General features: G+C 43.9%; 1 protein-coding gene across 2 annotated transcripts in view; it reads left to right on the top strand.

The window, feature by feature from the left end:
* The first annotated feature begins 3,921 nt into the window (after positions 1–3,921).
* Positions 3,922–23,550, top strand: part of ARHGAP29 (Rho GTPase activating protein 29) — a 149,973-nt gene continuing 130,344 nt past the window's right edge. Inside the window, exons 1-2 of one of the 2 annotated variants that reach the window (XM_069737673.1) lie at positions 3,922–4,101; positions 19,985–20,318. In XM_069737673.1, coding sequence (XP_069593774.1) covers positions 20,057–20,318 — 262 coding nt within the window. In that variant the 5' untranslated portion in view covers positions 3,922–4,101; positions 19,985–20,056. The remainder of the gene's footprint in view (positions 4,102–19,984; positions 20,319–23,550) is intronic. The other variant, XM_069737672.1, reaches the window with a different exon arrangement.

Genomic DNA, 23,550 nt, shown 5'->3' with positions numbered 1-23,550 from the left:
TGAGAAGCTCTGCAGTAGTGATGAGTAAGAGAAGTTCTGCAGCAGTGATGAGTGAGTGAAGCTCTGCAGCAGTGATGAGTGAGAGAAGCTCTGCAGCAGTGATGAGTGAGAGAAGCTCTGCAGCAGTGATGAGTGTGAGAAGCTCTGCAGCAGTGATGAGTGTGAGAAGCTCTGCAGCAGTGATGAGTGTGAGAAGCTCTGCAGCAGTGATGAGTGTGAGAAGCTCTGCAGCAGTGATGAGTGTGAGAAGCTCTGCAGTAGTGATGAGTGAGAGAAGCTCTGCAGCAGTGATGAGTAAGAGAAGCTCTGCAGCAGTGATGAGTGAGAGAAGCTCTGCAGTAGTGATGATTAAGAGAAGCTCTGCAGCAGTGATGAGTGTGAGAAGCTCTGCAGCAGTGATGAGTGTGAGAAGCTCTGCAGTAGTGATGAGTAAGAGAAGCTCTGCAGCAGTGATGAGTGTGAGAAGCTCTGCAGCAGTGATGAGTGTGAGAAGCTCTGCAGCAGTGATGAGTGTGAGAAGCTCTGCAGCAGTGATGAGTGTGAGAAGCTCTGCAGCAGTGATGAGTGTGAGAAGCTCTGCAGCAGTGATGAGTGTGAGAAGCTCTGCAGCAGTGATGAGTGTGAGAAGCTCTGCAGCAGTGATGTGTGAGAGAAGCTCTGCAGCAGTGATGAGTGTGAGAAGCTCTGCAGCAGTGATGAGTGAGAGAAGCTCTGCAGCAGTGATGAGTGTGAGAAGCTCTGCAGTAGTGATGAGTAAGAGAAGCTCTGCAGTAGTGATGAGTGTGAGAAGCTCTGCAGTAGTGATGAGTAAGAGAAGCTCTGCAGTAGTGATACTGTAATGCATCAGGGCTCATGAGCTTAACCCCTTTCTGACATTAGGCGTAATAGTATGCCAATATCAGACCGGGGTTGAGCCAGCACTTCCGAGCACATGTCAGCTGATCTATACAGCTGACTTGTGCCTGCAACAGCTGCGGGTGGAATCACAATCCACCCACGGCTGTTAACTAGTTAAATGCCGCTGTCAATTCCTGACATAGGCAATTAACTTGCGCGTACCAGAAGCGCATCGCTAATCCCGCCCATCGTGACCCTGTTACATGATCGTGGGTCACCGATGGGTTGGCATGACAACCAGAAGTCTCCAGCAGACCTCTATGGTTGTCATTGCCGGATTGCTATGAGCGCTGCCCGGTGGTCGGCGCTCATAGCATGTGAGCATTTCTGCTACACACAGGTGACCTGATCATCGCCTGTATGTAGCAGAGTCGATCGGATTATCGCAGCTTCTAGTCTCCCACGGAGACTATTGAAGCATGCAAAAAGTATAAAAGGCATAAAAATATAATAAAAGTTCATATCACCCCTTTTCGCCCCATTCAAAATAAAACAATAAAATCATCTAATATACACATATTTGGTATCACCGCGTTCAGAATCTCCCGATCTCTCAACATAAAAAAAAATAACCTGATCGCTAAACGGTGTAAGGAGAAAAAAAATTAAAAATGTTAGAATTCCTTTTTTTTGTTTGACACTTCATTGCAATAAAATGTAATAACGGGCAATCCAAAGATCATATCTACACCAAAATTGAATCAATAAAACCGTCAGCTCGGCGCGCAAAAAAATAAACTGAACCCGAGCTCACGAAAAATGGAGACGCAAATTTTGGAATTTTTTTTCACCACTTAAATAAAAAAAGAACCTAGACATGTTTGGTGTCTGTGAACTCGTAATGACCTGGAGAATCATAATGGCAGGTCAGATTTAGCATTTAGTGAACATGGTAAAAAACAAACAAAACCAACATCTGTGGAGTTGCACTTTTTTTTGCAATTTCACTGCACTTGGAATTTGTTTAGTTTTCCAGAACATGATTTGTTAAAACCAATGGTGTCACGCAAAAGTACAACTCGTCCCGCAAAAAACAAGCCCTCACACGGTCAATTTGACCAAAAAAATAAAAAAAAGTTATAACTCTGGGAATAAGGGGAGCAAACAATGAAAATACAAAAACTGAAATACCTTTGGTTGCTAAGGGGTTAAAGTTATGCCACTGAAAATCTAACATTTCTCCAATGCGCCACAAAAAGAGAAAAAAAAACAGAGCTGTTGAAAGGGAAATAGACTACAATAGATTTGTATAGCATCTGAGAACAAAAACAAACAGAAAACATACAAGAACATCAGGCATGTGAATGGGGTCTAAAAAGAAATCTGTCTTTGTTGCTCATAGCAACCAATCACAGGACGCCTTTCATTTTCCCAGAGCAGTTTAAGTAATGGAACCTGATCTCTGATTGGTCGCCCTGAACAATAAAGACCCTTCTTTCTTTTAGACCACACGTCCCTCTTCTGAGCTGTGCGCGCCGCTTTCACAAACTTGGGGTAAAAACATCAGCAAATTCTATAAGACTAATTCATTTCATTTGAGGACTTTTTTGAGCATTTTTGTTCTTTAGGTTGGGGTTTTGATGAGTTTTTGATGATGCAGAATTTCTGCACCTATTAAGTATATTACCGTAGGTTACTTTTTGGGGGGTTTAATTGCTTTTTTTGTGTTTTTTCCCACGCTTTTTTGTTAAAGCTGTTTTGTATGTAATACCCCAGGTAATTAACAAAACTATATTGATATACTTAGGTGCAGATTAGATGCATTTTTTTTACTTGCAGATTTTATGAAACTCTATGAGAAAAATCTGCACATAAAATTCAGCGCAGCGGTAAGAAAAATTCACATCCTTCGGCTCTGAAAAAAAATGCCTCACGGGTCAGTTTACGCTGATTAAAATAAAAGCACAGTGGGCACGGGATTTATATAAACCCCATCCAATTGGCAGGAACTGGAAGGCGAGGTTCACACGATGAGTTTGTTACGCTGCGTATTTTCGAAAAAATGCAACATCAGAAACTCCCCAAAAGCTCAACGTGGGAGCGGAGCCTGAAGAGGTTTGGAAAAACACCCGGAGGAGGGGAAAATGTCGCTTTTTGGAAGGGGAAACCGCTCCACTCGCAATACAAGTCAGTGTTACATCAAAAGGCAGTAAAAAACGGTTCAGGAAAAAACACAATAAAACCTGCCTCAAAATATCCGTGCTTTACAGCAATTTATTGGTAGAAAAGACGCCAAATGATTGACATGACATTATTTCTACCACGTGTTGAAAAAAATACAACGTGCATAAGTAAAAAATAAAAGCAAAGCAAAAAAAAGCAAAAGCAAAAAAATAAATAAAATAACTGCAAATAAAAGCAAAAAATAAATAAAATAACTGCAAATAAAAGCAAAAGAAAAAAGCAAAAAATAAATAAAATAACTGCAAATAAAAGCAAAAAATAAATAAAATAACTGCAAATAAAAGCAAAAGAAGCAATAAATAAATAAATAGAATAACTGCAAATAAAAGCAAAAGAAAAAAGCAAAAAATAAATAAAATAACTGCAAATAAAAGCAAAAAAGAAAAGCAAAAAATAAAATAACTGCAAATAAAAGCAAAAAATAAATAAAATAACAGCAAATAAAAGCAAAAGAAAAAAAAATCAGAAGAGCAAAAGCAAAAAAAAAAATGCAAAAAAACCCCCCCAACAACAAAAAAAAACCACTGCAAAACCCTGTGTGGAGGAAGTTCAGGCCATGGTGGCGGCAGCATTGTGTCTGGAGGAATGCGCTCCGCTCCGCACCTCACAGCTCCTAGGCCGCAGTGCAGACCTGAGAACGCACCACCTGGTTCTGGGCTCCGCCGCTACATCTTCCCGGGGTGGGCGTGGCGACATCAGGGAGTGGGCGGTGGCTCTCTGATTTAGAAGGCACTCGCGGAATGAAGGCGGGACAAGACGATGATTGACAGTTCGTGGGCGTGGCCTGTAACACACGTACTGCCAGTGTGGGTGTGGTCTACTGGGGGAGTGGGCGTGTCCGTGCGCGCTGTTCGCTGGAGAGCGGTGGCGGCTCCAGTCCCTGAGAGGAGGCGCTGCGCGGCGGTCGTCGGTTAGTGGCTGCGTGCTGCTCATTTTCCGTTTGTGTCGGGACCGTTACGGAGGTCGGGCAGCTTGCGAGTGACGCCGAGATATCGGGGATGCTGCAGTCCTGCCGTACAGGTAATGCCGGCACCGCCGGGCACGGGGGGACATTCCAGGACTTGTTTTGCTTCTTTGTGAGGGTCCACAGCACGGATCTGCAACCTGTGGCTCGCCAGCTGTTGGGAAACTACAACCCCCAGCGTGTCAGGACGTTATGGGGGTCGTAGTCACTGGTCGGCCGAGGGTCCTCTGCTCCAGATGTGCTGGGGACCAGGACTGATCGGCAGAGGGCTCGGTGTGGCCCCCAGTCTGCTGGCGATCACTGGCCCCGGCCGGGGGGTTCTGCCCTCACAGATGGAGCATGGCAATGAATGGTGATCACATCTGGTCTGATGATTGGCACAATCTGGTTGGTGATCAATCACTTTTTGAGGTGTGACACTCAGTACCTTGTGTTGTGCGGTGTCTGTACAGCGCTGTGGAATATGTTGGCGCTATACAAATAGTTATTGGCTGAGTATGGTCCTCCAGAGTCCAGGGGCTGTTATTACCGGACCATCGTAGTTTGCATCCATAGTGATGGGCACTGCTGTGCCCGCTGTATGGCGCTGGTTTACGTTGTTCGGTTTTCCTTGGCAGTGCCAGTGTTGTATTGGCTTCTGTAGAGCGGGATGTCGTTCATTACAGCGTTTTCCAGCTGTTGTATCACCGACATCCTGGCGACTGTGTGTTCTATAGTATTATACCAGCTGCTTCATACTAAGAAGTGGCACACATTGCCATCCTGCGCTCCGGATACATACTGTGCGCCAGCAGGCGGGTGTCTGACCACAAGTAACGTGGGGAAAGTTGGCTTAGTTCAGAAGGATTATTCTAAAGCTGATAACTGTTATCCACCTTGTAACGCTACCTAAATGAACGTGTGACATTGGGAGATCAGCGGTGCCACAACTTGTGCCATTGGGGTAGAAGATCAGCGGTGCTATGACTTGTGACGTTGGGGTAGAAGATCAGCGGAGCCACAACTTGTGCCATTGGGGTAGAAGATCACCGGTGCCACGACTTGTGCCATCGGGGTAGAGGATCAGCGGTGCCACAACCTGTGCCATCGGGGTAGAAGATCAGCGGTGCCACGACTTGTGACATCGGGGTAGAAGATCAGCGGTGCCACGACTTGTGCCATTGGGGTAGAAGATCAGCGGTGCCACGACTTGTGACATTGGGGGTAGAAGATCAGCGGTGCCACGACTTGTGCCATTGGGGTAGAAGATCAGCGGTGCCACGACTTGTGCCATTGGGGTAGAAGATCAGCGGTGCCACAACTTGTGCCATTGGGGTAGAAGATCAGCGGTGCTATGACTTGTGACGTTGGGGTAGAAGATCAGCGGAGCCACAACTTGTGCCATTGGGGTAGAAGATCACCGGTGCCACGACTTGTGCCATCGGGGTAGAGGATCAGCGGTGCCACAACCTGTGCCATCGGGGTAGAAGATCAGCGGTGCCACGACTTGTGACATTGGGGTAGAAGATCAGCGGTGCCACGACTTGTGCCATTGGGGTAGAAGATCAGCGGTGCCACGACTTGTGACATTGGGGTAGAAGATCAGCGGTGCCACGACTTGTGCCATTGGGGTAGAAGATCAGCGGTGCCACGACTTGTGCCATTGAGGTAGAAGATCAGCGGTGCCACGACTTGTGACATTGGGGTAGAAGATCAGCGGTGCCACGACTTGTGACATTGGGGGTAGAAGATCAGCGGTGCCACGACTTGTGCCATTGGGGTAGAAGATGAGCGGTGCCACGACTTGTGACATTGGGGTAGAAGATCAGCGGTGCCACGACTTGTGACATTGGGGTAGAAGATCAGCGGTGCCACGACTTGTGCCATTGGGGTAGAAGATGAGCGGTGCCACGACTTGTGACATTGGGGTAGAAGATCAGCGGTGCCACGACTTGTGCCATTGGGGTAGAAGATCAGCGGTGCCACGACTTGTGCCATTGGGGTAGAAGATGAGCGGTGCCACGACTTGTGCCATTGGGGTAGAAGATGAGCGGTGCCACGACTTGTGCCATTGGGGTAGAAGATGAGCGGTGCCACGACTTGTGCCATTGGGGTAGAAGATGAGCGGTGCCACGACTTGTGCCATCGGGGTAGAGGATCAGCGGTGCCACGACTTGTGACATTGGGGTAGAAGATCAGCGGTGCCACGACTTGTGCCATTGGGGTAGAAGATGAGCGGTGCCACGACTTGTGCCATTGGGGTAGAAGATGAGCGGTGCCACGACTTGTGCCATCGGGGTAGAAGATCAGCGGTGCCACGACTTGTGCCATTGGGGTAGAAGATCAGCGGTGCCACGACTTGTGACATTGGGGTAGAAAATCAGCGGTGCCACGACTTGTGCCATTGGGGTAGAAGATCAGCGGTGCCACGACTTGTGACATTGGGGTAGAAGATCAGCGGTGCCACGACTTGTGCCATTGGGGTAGAAGATCAGCGGTGCCACGACTTGTGCCATTGGGGTAGAAGATCAGCGGTGCCACGACTTGTGCCATTGGGGTAGAAGATCAGCGGTGCCACGACTTGTGCCATTGGGGTAGAAGATGAGCGGTGCCACGACTTGTGCCATTGGGGTAGAAGATGAGCGGTGCCACGACTTGTGACACTGGGGTAGAAGATCAGCGGTGCACCAACTTGTGACATGGGTGGGATCAGCATCAAACTGACATTGAAGGTGCCAAAAACTGCAACATAGAGGGGGATCAGTGGTGCCGAAATGTATTTTCATGTAGCTCATCAATTGGAACTAAAAATCTGAAAAGAAAAGGCTGTCCAGTGTGTTCCTCAAAGATTTAGACGCAAGATTGTTTTCAGATCCAGAGTCAGGAATCTAATGCATGTGACCGGCCTCGGGGCTTTTCTACCATTTCATCATCTGCTGAAGTCTGAGTTAATTATATTCTTGAATGAGGACATGAGCTGAGGACACGTCTACCCTCGGTGACTTCTGAGGGGCGCTCTGACATTCCTTGTAGTATGCATCCAGCAATATTTCAGATTCATGGCATCGCCAGTTACGTGCATCCAGCCAGTTTGTGCATAGGGTTTTTCCAGTTTGGGGACCAAATTACAGCTCGCCATATATTACAAGGTATGAGCACACCAGGCCTTATTGATCTGTAAGCTGTAGGGAGCAGCCTTAACTCGGACTTTGACCCACAATGCATATGGATCGGAGTGAGGTATGTGTCAGTCTATATGGATGTGTGTATACTGATTGATGGATCACGTCGTTTTGGTTCCCGGCTATTCTTGGTGGCATTACTGCTTGTAGAATATTTCCACATGGCTGCCAGACCGTGGTGAACATGAGCCTATAAGATCCATCTGTAGTCAGTGTGTTCTTAGCATTCATGCTGTATAACTCTGATGTGTGCATTTGCAGGGCAGCTCCTGTGGAATGAGGGCATTTCTTCCAGAGTTTCTAGTAAAATGAAAAATCTTGAAGCTTCTGGACCCATCAGGAGCTGGATGTCTGACAAAGACTCGCTGATAGGGAATGTAGAGTGTGAGCCCCATTGGGGTCAGCGAGCGATGAGGTCTTTAAAGCGCTGCGAGTAAAATAAATAAAATGACTACATCGGTCTGAGCGTGATGCCTATGTACATAGATGGATCTATGGGGTCCCAGGGGTCCCAGAATGTGCTTTGTTGGATTGGCTCTATTTTCTTTACGTGATTCACTCTTTAACTTCTCTGTATAAATGAATAGATCCTGACACTGATTTTAATGAGATGCCCCCCCCCCCCCCCCTGTGTGTAGTCGCCTCTTTTTACTGATATTAGTGGGTGTTCTAGTAACCAATGAATCTCAGTACGTGATATTATCACTGTAAGGTTCTTATGAGGATCTTTATCCCTAGGGGTACGTGCCTACGATCCAAAATAGTAGCGTTAAGGATGCAGCACATTTACTCTCCTTCCAAAATGCTGCGTTCTACATTACAAGCACAGTGGATGGGATTTATAGAAACCCTATGGCCACTATGCTCCTATGTAACGCTGCGTAAACTCGCCCGTGGTGCGGGTTTATGAGCCGCGGTATGTCAATCTCAGTAGCGGAGACGCCGGTACATCCACATGTACTAAAAAACAAATACGGGAACTAGGACGCAGTGAAAATACGACGCTCCATCCGAAACACTACTATTCCTGATCATGGGGGATGTAGCTTAACCGAAATACATCTACAGCTGGCCATACGTGAGACCTTTCCGACTTCTGATTTCTAAACTACCTGACGTTCATAGTTGGCCTGGGACGCTTGATGTTTTGGACTTTAGACTGTCTAGTTAAGCTCGGCTGTGGCCTGACCTGGCAGGATACAGATCTGTCACTCGTCATCATCAACTTTCCAACTAAACCTCTAAGCAACTACTGAAAAAAAAATCCAACAAGGCTGATATACTTTTCCACAGATACGTTCCTTCTGCCGTCATCCTCGTTGCCCAAATCGCTTTGCTCTAGTTCCAAGAATCAGCTGACCAATTCTATCTCTTTAGTTTCTGTGACCAGTAGGGGTCTTAGGACCCCCAAATCCACCAATCATAAATTTTGACGTGGTAATAACAGATAGAAAGCTTTAAACTCCATTCTTAAATTTCATACCTATATCTCAGTGAGAGAGGTCTGCTGCTTTTTTGCTGGTCTTCATTACCAATATTAAACCGCTTTGATTTTGGGCATCAGGATGTGATTGTGTCTTTGGTGTCTTCACTTGCGGCCTGGGTTTCTGGATTCCTCTCTGGTCAGGTCATTACTGAGACTCTCCCAAGTTACTAATGTTTCGTCAATATTTACTAATTAACGCTCTGAAGTTTTCACATTGTAAACCTAAAAACAGCAACTGGAAACTGAAACCTTGCAGCAAAACAAGAATGAGTGAATCATCTTGGTCTTCATCAAGACTTTTTTCCTTTGGGGAAAGTTTCCACCTTCGCCCTCTGTTTAGTTTTTTTGTCAGGTGGAAACCCAAGAGATGGAGGGTTGTGTACTGTCCAGTATGGCCCCTTCTAATCCTTTCTCTCTATATAATGAGTATCAGTGCTCTATATACTGTATGAAGTGAATGGACATTTACATTTTAACAATGTGATCATTGTTTCAACTTTACATTGGGGATGAAGTCCCCCATTCACAGGAAATCCGCTGCCACACTCAGATGGCTGCCTATCTCACCAAGAAGAAAAAAATCGAAAGTACAAAATTTGTCAAGATGGATCCTTGTCTCGGGATTTGGCAGTTACTTGTGCACACTATTGGCCGATCCCGCTGATATCTTTGGATTCCACCAATGTTGGTCTAATAAACATAGCCCATACAAGGTACCATTAGTGTGGTGGTGCCGCTGAGACCAAAACCAGTGCACATGTCTCACATAGGTACACCAACTGGACTCTCCCAAACAAATTTATGTAACATCAGAAATATGGAGATATAGTCCAATGTAATACAAAGTATAAATTAATTAGATTAAATAAATAACATATACATAGACTAGGATCGGGAAAAGTTAGGGCAAATGTCCTGACAAAGATGATCGAACTAATTATGGGCAAGAAATGCTGAAGTGTCGCAAAAAGATAAACCATAGGTCTGAACAATACTTAGTCATGTAACAAGTGTTGGACTTAATATAGTACATAGCGCGCTAACTCCTAAGTAAGACCAGGCTAATTGCTCACAAAGTGTGCTTACCCATAATGTACCAAGTCAGGACACGTACCCACGCCGCCACCATAATTGGTTCGATCGTCTTTGTCAGGCCATTTGCCCTAACTTTTCCCGATCCTAGTCTATGTATATTTGTATATGTTATTTATTTAATCTAATAAATTTATACTTTGTATTACATTGGACTATATCTCCATATTTCTGATGTTACATACAATGTTGGTCTAATGTCTGTGGAGGCAATTGTCTCAGATCTCTTGTATATTCTTGATTAGACATATACAATGCATGTTATTGGATTAGTAGACCATTGTGGGACATTTATTAAAAACTGGTGAACGCAAAAGTGGTGGCATTTTTGTACATGTTTTGCAAGACTCTATAGCTGGAAATACACCTCAAAAGGCACATGAGATGGCCATCTTCTCCAACATAACCATAAAGGATCTGAGCATTACTGGAACAAAGGTTTTGGTATAAAGATATTGCCCCATAATATTTTCCATCAGGTATCAGTGAAGACCTGATGGCAAATTAGGTCCTGATCTTCTCACATTAGAATCTGCTTGACATAAACCTCCGACAGAAGCATCTGATGTTCCTCCAAGGGCCTTCTGTTCAATACGTTGCCCATCATTATAAGAAAAGGGCACCACGTAGTGTTTTTTTTTGTCTTATGTTTGTTGTTTTATGGTTTTTCCATAGAAATAATGAATCAACAGTGCCTTTCATAACTGGAAAGAAAAGAAACGGTAGCAATGTAAATCAGCACTCTTTTGGTCTCCATTGGGCAGCAGAAAAACAAAGGGAACCATAGCAGGGAATAAAGTCGCTTGTAGGGTTAGCTTGTCACGTAAGATATAGCTAGGCTCACCTGGGGTGGGGTCTTGTGCTATCGACACAACACTATTGTAGATGTGTAAATAGGGACAGTGCAGCCAATGTCACAATTCTTACAAAACAACTTGCAGGTCTTGGTTGAGGAGCATGAGTATGTAGAATAACCTCTGGTGTATGGTGGCACTTTGGTAGTTTATAGGATATGAAATTGGGTGCATAGTTCCAAGGAGAGAATTGTTTTGCCCAAGAAAAAAAATACTTAATCGCAGATAAGTTTCAAGGCACCGAAGCCTCTTTTTTACTGGCTGGAGATATCATTCATACTGGAGGACATTCAGCGCATATATACATACAGAAGTGGTGCAAAAGCCTCGCGATTCAAATACGGGAGCCCAAAAGGAGGAATTGCATAGTAATTAGAGATGAGCTGATCGACTCCTGGGATTGCGACCAATAGTCCAGGTCGGTGGTAGCTGGTGACTAAACGGGTGTCTTGCGAATCTTTTGCCTTCTGGCATCACCAGTGCGGCATTTAATTTGTCAGGTCTGGCACAACGTCATCTGTGCACAGATGACGTGTCAGCTCTGGCTAATAAAAAGCCGCGCCGAGAGGTAAGAAATTCCAAAAGTACAGCTGACCTGGCCGTTGAACAGGAACTCCGCAAATCGGTCCGCTCATCTCTAATAGTAATACACATGCCAATTAAACAAAATCCAAATTATAAATATGAATCAAATGGAAATAATAAGCTTAGACAAGAATCAAATTGATTTAATGAAATGAAAAGTAACACGGCTCGGGAATGTAAGGGAAGTAATGGAGTGGTAATGCTGTCTAGAATACATGCCAATGTGGCTGAGTAGACGAGCTGCTGAATTGGAGGCCAGGAAACTAGCACATGTGCTCTGAGGACATCATAAAAAGAGACCAGGACGCTAATAAGAAATGTTCCAAGATTATTAGGTCACTGGGACGCTGGACGTGGGCGCGTACGTGCACTGGTCTTGGGGAAGCGCGTGCTGGGTGCTTTGTTTTGACTGTAGAGAATGGAGCCATAATTCGACCTTGCGCATCGAACCTTATGGTGGACAAACCCATTACTTAGAAGTAGGTTGATGGTTGAACAACAATTTCCCGGTGAAGGATAGTTACTGATGGCGCCATACATGTTTTAGTCCATTTTGGCAAACTGCATGTTCCATTGACAAAGGCAGCGGAGAAAATGCTTCTGGGAATATTCTATTGAGGAGAGGTTGTTCCACCATCAGACAAAAAATCCAGACACTGTAAACTTCTTATTTAACCATCAGGATCTGTGATCAGTCAGATGAAACTATCAATTGTTGTTTAATTTCACCAGAAGACCGTTCGTCCATTTTCATCAACTTTAGACTGATGTATAGCGTCACATTTACCTAGATGGTGTTGTGTGCCGAACCGAAAAACTTTTATTTACGGTGCATTTGTAGTAATATGTAATATACGATACTTCTGCTTGCTTTGTAATAGCTCCTCTGAAACTGGAGCCTGGTTTAGTGCTATACATAGTAAAGAGACAAGATAATTGAGACTTGGTGATAAATGTGGTAACTCAAGGGCCCAGACAGCGTGAAACTTATCTGTGACTTGACGCGCGTCCCCTCTGGCCGTTTGAAGTTGGGATCTAATCTCGCCTAGAACTGCTACTGGCACATCTGCTTTTTAGCAGGTTTATGTGGAATTCCTGGGTGTAATATTTCCATCTTGAAGTAATGCTAGTCAGAGATTTCTAAGAGACGGAAAATACTTTTCATTTTGGTTTCTGTCCTGTGAAGTTGTGTTGTCTGCTGAACCAATTTCAAAACAGACGAAGATTGCAAAAGAATTGGGTAACGTCATGTTGTGACAATGGGTATAGGACATTCGGCACTGCTGCCTCGGTATCTCTAAAGGGGTTGACCAAGACTTTTATATTAATGACCCATTATTGGGATATCTGTTTTTTTTCGGGGTTAGACGCCCAGCACCCCCACAATGGACTGGTATGTCCGAATTACTTTGCAGGAACAGCATGACTCCATACAAGGTGTAGCGGGCTTCTCTGGTCCCGCAGCTTCGGCTCCTGTCCTTTCTGGCTCCGGACACTTATAATTGTATTTCCAACAACATTTTGGTGCAGATTGAGATATTGCATTGTCACCAGGGCTGTGGAGTCAGTAAGCCAAACCTCCGACTCCTCAATTTCCATGACACTGACTCACTCTGACTCCCTCAAAATGGGCTATGACTCCCGACTCCACAGCCCTGATTGTCATAAATGCTTACGGTAAGTTACATTTATCAGTGTTTTTTGCTACATTTGACACCTGTACATATAGTGTCTGCGCCAAAATTTAAAAATGGCGAGAAAACGGGTATGATGTATCTTGTAAGACATTTCTACACAAGTCACAAAAAAAGTCACATTGTAGACAGGTCAAAGGTCTTTAAAAACAAGAGTCTTTGGCATTAATACATTTATGTTGCAACCATTTTTCACGTATAAAAAGTAACCGCGCAAAGATTGGAGTAGGCTGCCGGCTTGGAGTAGGGTGCCATCCATGATCCATAGTGGGATCCATGTGTAATGAGCCTGTACGTTCCTTATTGTGTACCTGAAATCTATCAATAATCAGTGATACTGTTATGTAATCGAGGTGTATGAGTTGCACACAGATGTTTTTCATGAGTCATATTGATCACATGTCAGTTTTACGGCTTCTTAGAATTTTTCTCACTGGTACGACGTGATCGTGGTGCCTAAAGTGTCCATCAGGCCGAGCCTATTGTAGTTATTCATCCACATAATGACTGCTTGTGCCAGGGGGCATTCAAGCCATGCAGAGCAGGTGTTACACAAGTGCCCATGAGGTCACTGTTGCTCCATTTCCTCTTGTCAGGTTTCAGTCTTTTTTTTTTTTTTCTCCAAAAACTTTTTACAAGTTTGCTTTATTGCTTCTTGCTGAGTTGATGCAGGGAGGTTGTGGTTAATGGGGACCTGTGGCTGGGACACGTCTATAAAACCAACTCCTCTTCCTAGTGTGTTTTGCAGTAAGATCTGATTGGAGTTGCTAGATTGACTGCAGCCCTCTTCCCCCATGTTGCCTCCACCAAATCCACATATTTTTACAATCATCCTATATTATATGAACATTACATACTATATGGCAGAAGGTCTTTGCAGCAGTGAAGAAGAAAAACAGCACTTTAGACATTTTCTTACCCTCAGGTCCTGAGGCAAGAATGAAGTTTCCTGCTACCTGTCATCCTTTCCGTTACAACATCTTATAAAGGTCCTGTCCGCCTTGGGCATATATCCTTCAAATAATTCCATCATAACTTTTTAGAACTTTAAAAGTGTTTCATCCCTCTGTTGTTCTGTAAATGTATGAACAGAACTAGGTCTATACAATGGCTTCTGGCCATACGAGGGAAAGTATCATTGTCCTGCAACCGCAGGTGATCGAAGTAGATGGGGTTGAATTTCTGTTGAGTTTGGGTCATGGTCGTGGCCACCTATGGTTTCACCCACTATTTTGGTTTAATTACTTGCTGTAATGACATGGCAAACTTTAGAGACATGGGCACAAGTTGACTTGAAGCCCCCCTGCCTGTGTGAACCACTAAAGCCGAACATACACATTACACGGCTGTCGGCGTAACGATGCATTGGATGATCATTCGTCTTGTAGCCATCTCGGCCAACTCTCCCCCTACATATAAGCGCTAGTTCGGCCCAGTGCTCCTGTGTCCTCTATAAGAAAATCGCTGTCTGACCTGTCGGCCAACGGGTTATCACAGGGAGAACAATGTGATCAAAAGTCCAAAATCGAGATGTGCGATCAATGTCTCTCCTGACCATCAATCGGCCAGATTCCCCCACACACGAGACCGTCAGTCGAACCTGTGAATATACCCAGGTTCAGCCAGCATTAGTCCAATGTGTATGAGGTCTTAAGTGCTACAGTTACCCTCGTCAGTAGGGCATGCCCTCTGTCCTTTCAGCGCTGATTAGTATCCCTGATCATGTTTCTGCTGGGCATTGCGGGCTTTTTTTTTCTCTTTTCCCCTCTTTCTAATGAAATAGTAACACCTCCATCATTTTATTTTTCTTTCTTATCAACATTTGTGCACAGTAGGAGTGGAATCTATCCAAGCTGTAATCATCTTTTCGCTTTCCCCGGGCTGGCCAGGGCTCCTTGTGCTGAATGCAGGATGGTTATCCGCCTTGGTGGCTCTCGCCCGTCTGTGTTTTTCCTGTTAGTGATCGCTATCGATTGTATTTAAATACCCCAGAGAGTGTGGGATTTGGCAGCTGATCATATTAAGGCTTTTTGACTTTTCGTCTTCCCCGAACAACAAAGGACTGAGGAAACTAAACTAATCTTAAGTGACTGTATCGCGTTCATACATTCCAGTGGTGGCAAATCCGAAAGCTTAACTTTCCCCAGCCACTTAATTCTCATCCTCCTACAAATTTCTGGGCATATTTTTGGAACCATCATAGGTGGGAAAATATATACGATATATGAAAAATGAATAGCACGCAGCTTATTTTGCGTGGAGGTCTTGTCCCATTGAATGACAATATGGTTAATTCTTGTGAGGTTTATTGCAACATCTGTAACTACTGGTCCATTTAGAGGGGCTGATAGGTGGCTTTAGAGAGGTGTAAAGATCTAAAAGGCTATTAATGGCTACTGGAGCTGAGTCATCCTCGGTGGTGAGATTGGATGGCATTTTCCGTGTTACGCTTCGGTAGGCTGGGAGTTTTTGTAATGATTTACAATGTGAGTTGGCACAGTGGTCAAAACAACATTGAGCAAGCAACCTGCTGAACTATGTCCATTATTCCTGTCTGGAAGTAGAGGTTTCCAGATCTGCTTACATGGCTAGTCGTTCACTATTCAAACAAAAGTAGTTGGACACCTTCACATTACACCTACGGGAGCTTTTATGACCTACTATTCAAATTCTATATTTTAATATGGAGTTGGTCCCTTTTGGTATAGCAGCTTGCGGTGTCCTGGGGAGACTTTCTAGAAGATTTTGGAGGCATTTGTGATTTGTGTGACTATTTGCATTGCATTTATGAGGTCAGACACTGATGTTGGGTGAGGCCGCGCTTACAATCTCCATTCTATTCATTCTGAAAGTGTTGGATGGAGACCATAAAAGTGCTTTCGATTAACTGTTGCCAAAAAGTTTAAAGATACAATTGTCCAAAATATCTCAGTATGCTGAAATATTTGGATTTTCCTACACTGGAGACATGGGGCTTGGGCCAACCCCTGAAAAACAATCCCATAGCATTATTCCTCCACCATCTTTACAGTTGGCACCATACAGTCAGACAAGTAACGTTCTCCTAGCATTCACCAAACCCAGACTTCTCCATCAGATGCTTTGTAGAGAAGCGTGATCTGTAAGAACACTTCTCAAATGCTTCCGAGACCTGTGGTGGCTGTAAACCGCTCCAGCTGATGCTCGGTGATGTCAGCCGTTGATACAGCTGCCCGCCCATAAATGACCAGATGAACAGTGTTCTGTCCTCTGCTTCTCAGCAGTCTGTGACCCTCATGTTGAACATTACTTGGTCTCCACTTCATGGCTGAATTGCTGCGGTTCCATCCACCTCTCAATAATCTCACTCACAAGAGATGGTAGAATATTTAGGATTGAAGAAATCTCATGTTCTGACTTGTTCCATCAGTGGCTTCTATTAAAGGATCGCGTAGGTGTTGATGATCTTTCCCACCAGCCATTTTTTCACAATATTGGTAAAAGCAGACAGCATGGCCTAGGTCCGGAGGTTATACACCGGAGGCGAAGGTAATGAATAAAAAACCTGGATTCAGTGATTAATATGTGTGTCCCAATACTTTTCTCAGTGTAGTGTGTTTTATCTGTCTGATAGGTAGCTTACATTTCTTATCTCAGCAGTGCATATTACTCTTAATATAATGCTGAGCCGTTAGAATCAAGTATGTTTCTAGCGTGGAACTACATTACCTAGAGCAAACCCACCCAAAATTGACAATAAACGGGTCACCAAAGGATCATATACAAGTCCTTTATTTACTGGACAGTTCATTGATGAGCTGATTATCTCAGGTTCATGTTCTTTAATCCCTTCCGATCAGCTGATATGAATCGAAAAGGCGAAACACTGTGGTCATGATCCAGCAGTAATGCTGTAAAATTAATGGGTTAAAACTTTTAAACTTCCGTATCTGAGCCTCACATTTACATGTTCTTGTTTGGCCATGTCAAGCCCTCTCTGGTTTAGATGGTGTTTGAGAGTCATTTCCTTGTGCCTGACACCATGTTCTGACGTTTTCTCTCCTGTAGCGACTTTAAAGGTTTCCTTTTCTATGTCAACAAGAGGCTGTTTTACAAATTACAGGCGTTACAGAACAGTCAGATTGTCCATGATTACAGCTTTATTGGTTGGTTAGATCTTTGGTGCTCCATGAGTAGGGACCCAACTGATTGCTAAATCAGAGTGGCTGCTGTACTGGGTGATGCACTCGAAAACCATCTTCTGCTGATCACAACCACCTAATTTTCATCCTAGTGATTCTACAACCCCTGGCCAAAATTATGGAATCACCGGCCTTGGAGGATTGTTCATTCAGTTGTTTAATTTTGTAGAAAAAAAGCAGATCACAGACAAGTCATTTCAAATGGCACCTTTCTGGCTTTAAGAAACACTAAAAGAAATCAAGAACAGTAATAAGTGGTTAATAACAGTAAGTGGTAGTCAGTAATGGTTACTTTTTTTAACCAAGCATAGGAGAAAAATTATGGAATCACTCAATTCTGAGGAAAAAAATATGGAATCACCCTGTAAATTTTCATACCCAAAAATAACACCTGCATCAAATTACATCTGCTCATTAGTCTGCATCTAAAAAGGAGTGATCACACCTTGGAGAGCTGTTGCACCAAGTGGACTGACATGAATCATGGCTCCAGCACGAGAAATGTTAATTGAAACAAAGGAGAGGATTATCAAACTCTTAAAAGAGGGTAAATCATCACGCAATGTTGCAAACGATGTTGGTTGTTCACAGTCAGCTGTGTCTAAAATCTGGACCAAATACAAACAACATGGGAAGGTTGTTAAAGGCAAACATACTGGTAGAGCAAGGAAGACATCAAAGTGTCAAGACCGGAAACTTAAAGCAATATGTCTCCAAAAGAGGAAATGCACAACAAAACAAATGAGGAACGAATGGGTGGAAACTGGAGTCGACGTCTGTGACCGAACTGTAAGAAACCGCCTAAAGGAAATGGGATTTACATACAGAAAAGCTAAACGAAAGCCATCATTAACACCTAAACATAAAAAAACAAGGTTACAATGGGCTAAGGAAAAGCAATCGTGGACTGTGGATGACTGGATGAAAGTCATATTCAGTGATGAATCACAAATCTGCATTGGGCAAGGTGATGATGCTGGAACTTTTGTTTGGTGCCGTTCCAATGAGATTTATAAAGATGACTGCCTGAAGAGAACATGCAAATTTCCACAGTCATTGATGATATGGGGCTGCATGTCAGGTAAAGGCACTGGGGAGATGGTTTTCATTACATCTACTATATAATTGTCTATGGGTCACTTCCGTCTTTCGGTCCTTCTGTCTGTCACGGATATTCATTGGTCGCAGCCTCTGTCTGTCATGGAATCCAAGTCGCTGATTGGTCTCGCCAGCTGCCTGTCATGGCTGCTACGACCAATCAGCGACGGCCACAGTCCGATTAGTCCCTCCCTACTCCCCTGCAGTCAGTGCCCGTGGCCAGCTCCATACTCCCCCCCAGTCACCGCTCACACAGGGTTAATGCCAGCGGTAACGGACCGCGTTATGCCGTGGGTAACTCACTCCGTTACCGCCGCTATTAACCCTGTGTGACCAAGTTTTTACTATTGATGCTGCCTATGCAGCGTCAATAGTAAAAAGATCTAATGTTAAAAATAATTTAAAAAAAACAAAAAATCATTATATACTCACCTTTCGCGACGCTCCGGTGACCGCTCCATGCAAGCGGCAGGTTTCGGTGGTAAGGATGGTATGCGACAAGAACCTGCCATGACGTCACGGTCATGTGACCGCGACGTCATCACAGGTCCTGCGCGAGAAGGACCTGCCATGACGTCACGGTCATGTGACCGCAACGTCATCACACCCTGGGACCAGAAGCTGCCGCATTCACTGCGCACAGGCGACAGAACTACAAGGGGCCCTCGGATCGGAAGGTGAGTATATGTGTATTTTTTAACCTGTGACATACGTGGCTGGGCAATATACTACGTAGCTCTGTGCTGTATACTACGTCGCTGTGCAATATACTACGTGGCTCTATGCTGTATACTACGTCACTGGGCAATGTACTACGTGGCTGGGCAATATACTACGTGGCTGGGCAATATACTACGTGGGCTGTGCAATATACTATGTGGCTGAGCAATATACTACGTGGACATGCATATTCTAGAATACCCGATGCGTTAGAATCGGGCCACCATCTAGTCTTCAATAAATGCACAAGTTTGTGTTGATATTTTGGACACTTCTTATCCCATCAATTGAAAGGATGTTTGGGGATGAGGAAATCATTTTTCAAGATGATAATGCATCCTGCCATAGAGCTAAAACTGTGAAAACATTCTTTGAAAAAAGACACATAAGGTCAATGTCATGGCCTGCAATTAGTCCGGATCTCAATTCAATTGAAAATCTTTGGTGGAAGTTGAAGAAAATGGTTCATGACAAGGCTCCAACCTGCAAAGCTGATCTGGCAACAGCAATCAGAGAAAGTTGGAGGCAGATTGATGAAGAGTCCTGTGTGACACTCATTAAGTCCATGCCTCAGAGACTGCAAGAGCTGTTATAAAAGCCAGAGGTGGTGCAACAGAATACTAGTGATGTTTTGGAGTGTTTTTTTGTGTGTTTTTTTTCATGATTCCATAATTTTTTCCTCAGAATTGAGTGAGTCCATAATTTTTCCCTATGCTTGGTTAAAAAAAAGTAACCATTACTGACTACCACATTTTTTGTTCTTGATTTACATAGTAACATAGTTTTTAAGGTTGAAGGGAGACCCTAAGTCCATCCATTGATTTCTTTTAATTAAAGCCAGAAAGTTGCCATTTGAAATGACTTTAGTTTTGTGCCATGTCTGTGATCGGCTTTTTTTCTACAAAATTAAACAACTAAATGAACATCCTCCAAGGCCGGAGATTCCATAATTTTTGCCAGGGGTTGTAGTGACCATAAGTAGCGCAAGATAAGTTATGCCCAGCTCTACAGTGATAGTGTAAGAATACCCCAACTTACTGAATTAAGATTTTTTTTTTCTTCTTGTAGGGTTGAATTTGTGGCCCATGGGCGAAGAGTGGCACTGACTGCTTGCTGAGGACCTCTCAGAAGCACGCTGGGATGTTGCGTCAGAACGGAGGAGGTAACAGGCGTGGTTTGGGATTTGCACGGTTTTCTACCTCGAACTTCTTCACCATCTCATCTTCGGCCACCTTGGGAATGGGGAGAAGCACCAAGAGTAATTCTCTGAGCAGTATCAGCACTAACTCAGATTGCTATGACAGCTCTGTGGTGGATCCGGAGTACATCATGCAGCTGGTGAATGATGTGAGGAGGTTTGCTGATGTGCTGCTCTATCTGAAGGAAGCCTTCGTGTCTCCAGGTGAGTGCTCACCTTCATCCACCATCTGTCTGTGTGATGTCCACCATGATCATTTACTGCTTCTCGCTCATGATCTAGTATATATTGATGTCTTTGTGTTGACCACTTGGTCATGTTTTATTTGAAACTATGTTCTTTAAATTATAACTTAACCCAATCCTTGACTTCCACATAATCCTACAATTTCCTTGTAGCAGCTGGTGTATCAGGTACACTACTAGCTGGCTTCAGTCAAGTTATTGCCCTTGTGACCCTTTATGGCCAGTTTTACATGTCCTATAACAAGGACCGTGCCCGTATTGTAATATCTGGCCAGACCTCTCAGTCTACCTGCTTGATCTAACAAAGAGGCAATCCCTGCATGTGTTGCTGCTGTTGAACAGCCGCAAGACATGCAGGCGCGAGGTATCGAACATATTCGAGCACGCCAAAGTCACTTGGTTAGCACACGAGCATGCTCCGATAACACCTTATCCGAGCGTATTCCCTTATCACTGGTAGTGATAGATATTCTTTCGCCTATTATTTGATGACGACTATGTGGTGCAACATCAATGAAATTGCGTAATGGCAAAATTGGTAATGTCCATCTAAGGGACATAAAGAACTTGCCACTCGTTGCTCTGTTAACATGTCTGCCATCTGGTGCTCGGGAGATGTCTGCTGTGGAAGTTTCAGACTTTGTATGAACGCTGTTATGGGTATTCATGGTGAAGTGTTGCCCTCAGGATTCCTAAGAGACTCTTTCGCAAACACGACACTTCTCCGCTATTGACAGAGACTTGGTTGGTTTCCAAGTCTTGTTTGTGAAGCAGAACATTAAGGTAGCAGTGAGCTCCCTAATAGCGGCTAACAAAGTGCTCCGGACCCTCCTGGCAGCGGAGGAGCGCCGCTAGCTTTTGATGTTGATGTAAAAAGTGTTTTGGTGTGAAACGATTAGTGGCTCAGACCAATGCACCGTCCCATCGCTCTTTGTAATGAGGCTGGCTGGATGAGTACAGAATGCCTCGCTCTTTCAGCTCGGACATGGTAAATGAGGGCTCTTTGTGCTCTTGGCTTTCTTTTGCAGGACTTTATTTTTTTTGTTTTTTACATTTCCTTGTGCATATACGTGGCAGCTTAACGTCTTCACAGGAAGTGTATATTTCTGTATACTTAATTACATGTAATAAGCTAAAGCATGTTGTCTTGTTTGCTCACCTCCTCGCAGAAACACGTACTTGGCATCTCTCCTATGCAGATACACAAGACTAAACTATGTAAATTGCCATTCATTTCTTACCATAGCAGTGACACGTGTTTAATGCTGCTGGACGGACGTGTAAGGGAATGCTGCAGTTATGTCTCGTTTGGCCGGATCATATGTACGGTCGGCATTGCACTCTTGTATCAGGTCTAGAACACACAAGTAACTGTCCTCTTTGGCTATGTTCACACGTTGTATTTTTTTTTTGCTACGATTTTTATACAAATTAAAAGCTGCTTTTTACAGTATCAGCAAAAGCTGTGAGATTTCAGAAATCTCATCCACGCGCTTGTTTTGTTCCTTCCCCTTACTGAATTGGAAAACTACTGATTTTTTTTTTCTAAAAACTGAAGCGTGTCACTTTTCTCAGCAGGTTTTCAGCGTTTTTTCACCCATAGAAAGTAATGTGAAAGTGTAGCTATCCCGTTTTGGTGGAAAAAACAAACAAAACACAGGTACAGCAGGATGTGAAACCAATTTATTTTTGTAATTTTTTTTTCCCCAAATTTATACTATAATGTCTTGGTGTCCTCACATTTAATTTAATTGTGATAAGTCATAAAGTAAACAATGCCCTACCAACTCAATGCCTTACCAATGAGTATATAGTAAACAGTGGCCTACCAACGCAATGCCTTACTAATGAGTGATAGTAAACAGTGGCCTACCAACGCAATGCCCTACCAATGAGGGATAGTAAACAGTGGCCTACAAATGCAATGCCTTACCAATGAGTGATAGTAAACAGTGGCCTACCAATGCAATGCCTTGCCAATGAGTGATAGTAAACCGTGGCCTACCAACGCAATGCTTTACCAATGAGTGATAGTAAACAGTGGCCTACCAACGCAATGCCTTACCAATGAGTGATAGTAAACAGTGGCCTACAAATGCAATGCCTTACCAATGAGTTATGGTAAACAGTGGCCTACCAACAAAATGCCTTACCAATGAGTGATAGTAAACAGTGGCCTACCAACGCAATGCCTTACCAATGAGGGATAGTAAACAGTGGCCTACAAATGCAATGCCTTACCAATGAGTGATAGTAAACCGTGGCCTACAAATGCAATGCCTTACCAATGAGTGATAGTAAACAGTGGCCTACCAACGCAATGCCCTACTAATGAGTGATAGTAAACCGTGGCCTACCAACGCAATGCCCCACCAATGTGTGATAGTTAACAGTGCCCTACTAACTGAATGCCTTACCAATGCTTTAGATGAGCAATCCCGACAAATTCAACTTCCCCCTGCTGTTTTACATTTGCAGTTGTGTACTTTTTCATGATCTTGTATAACCTTAGTTCACAGCTGCGCTTCATACTTGAATCCAGCCTGAAATAGTCACTATTTTTTCAGACCTAAAAAAAAACCAAACACCTTTACGCTCAATAATTTGATCAAATTGCCCTTTATTCCCAAAATTTTTTTATGGTTTCACATACATCTGGTATTTTTCATACTTGCATGGTGGAAGCAAAGCTGAACTTTGAGAACCTGAATAGCGCAGCAAAAAGTCAGCAAAATCTGTGTTTTGTCTGTAGCTTTTTTTACTGCCAAGAGATCAGGATTTGGCTGCAGAAAAAAAGCAGTAAAAAGCAGTGTTACCATATTCTTACAGACCATCGTGCTGCTTTAATTTCTATTGGCCACCATTCCTTTACCATAGTCTGTCTTTACCATGGGAGGGGGGTAGAAAATCAAACCTATAGTATCCGATTTCCCACAGAAAAGCAGGTATCTGGCAAGGGCTTATCTGCTTCTCTGTTGTAAACATGGATGTTCACCTATTCTAATCTTCAGATTTATGGGCAGGTTGTCCAATATTCTCCTTTACGTGAATATGACTATTGGGCCTGGTTCATACGTCAGTAAAACAAGGACCGTGCTCAGATCACAAGATCCAACCCGACTGCCGAGTCTCCTTACCTGAGCATAGGTGTCATGATCTGCTGAGTTTTTGGGATTAGGTAGCTCAGAGGT

Source organism: Ranitomeya imitator, chromosome 8 (assembly GCF_032444005.1).
Source record: "Ranitomeya imitator isolate aRanImi1 chromosome 8, aRanImi1.pri, whole genome shotgun sequence".
NCBI classification, from domain to species: Eukaryota; Metazoa; Chordata; class Amphibia; order Anura; family Dendrobatidae; genus Ranitomeya; species Ranitomeya imitator.
The sequence above is the reverse complement of the archived record's forward strand: the minus strand, read 5'-3'. Positions and strand labels throughout refer to the sequence as shown.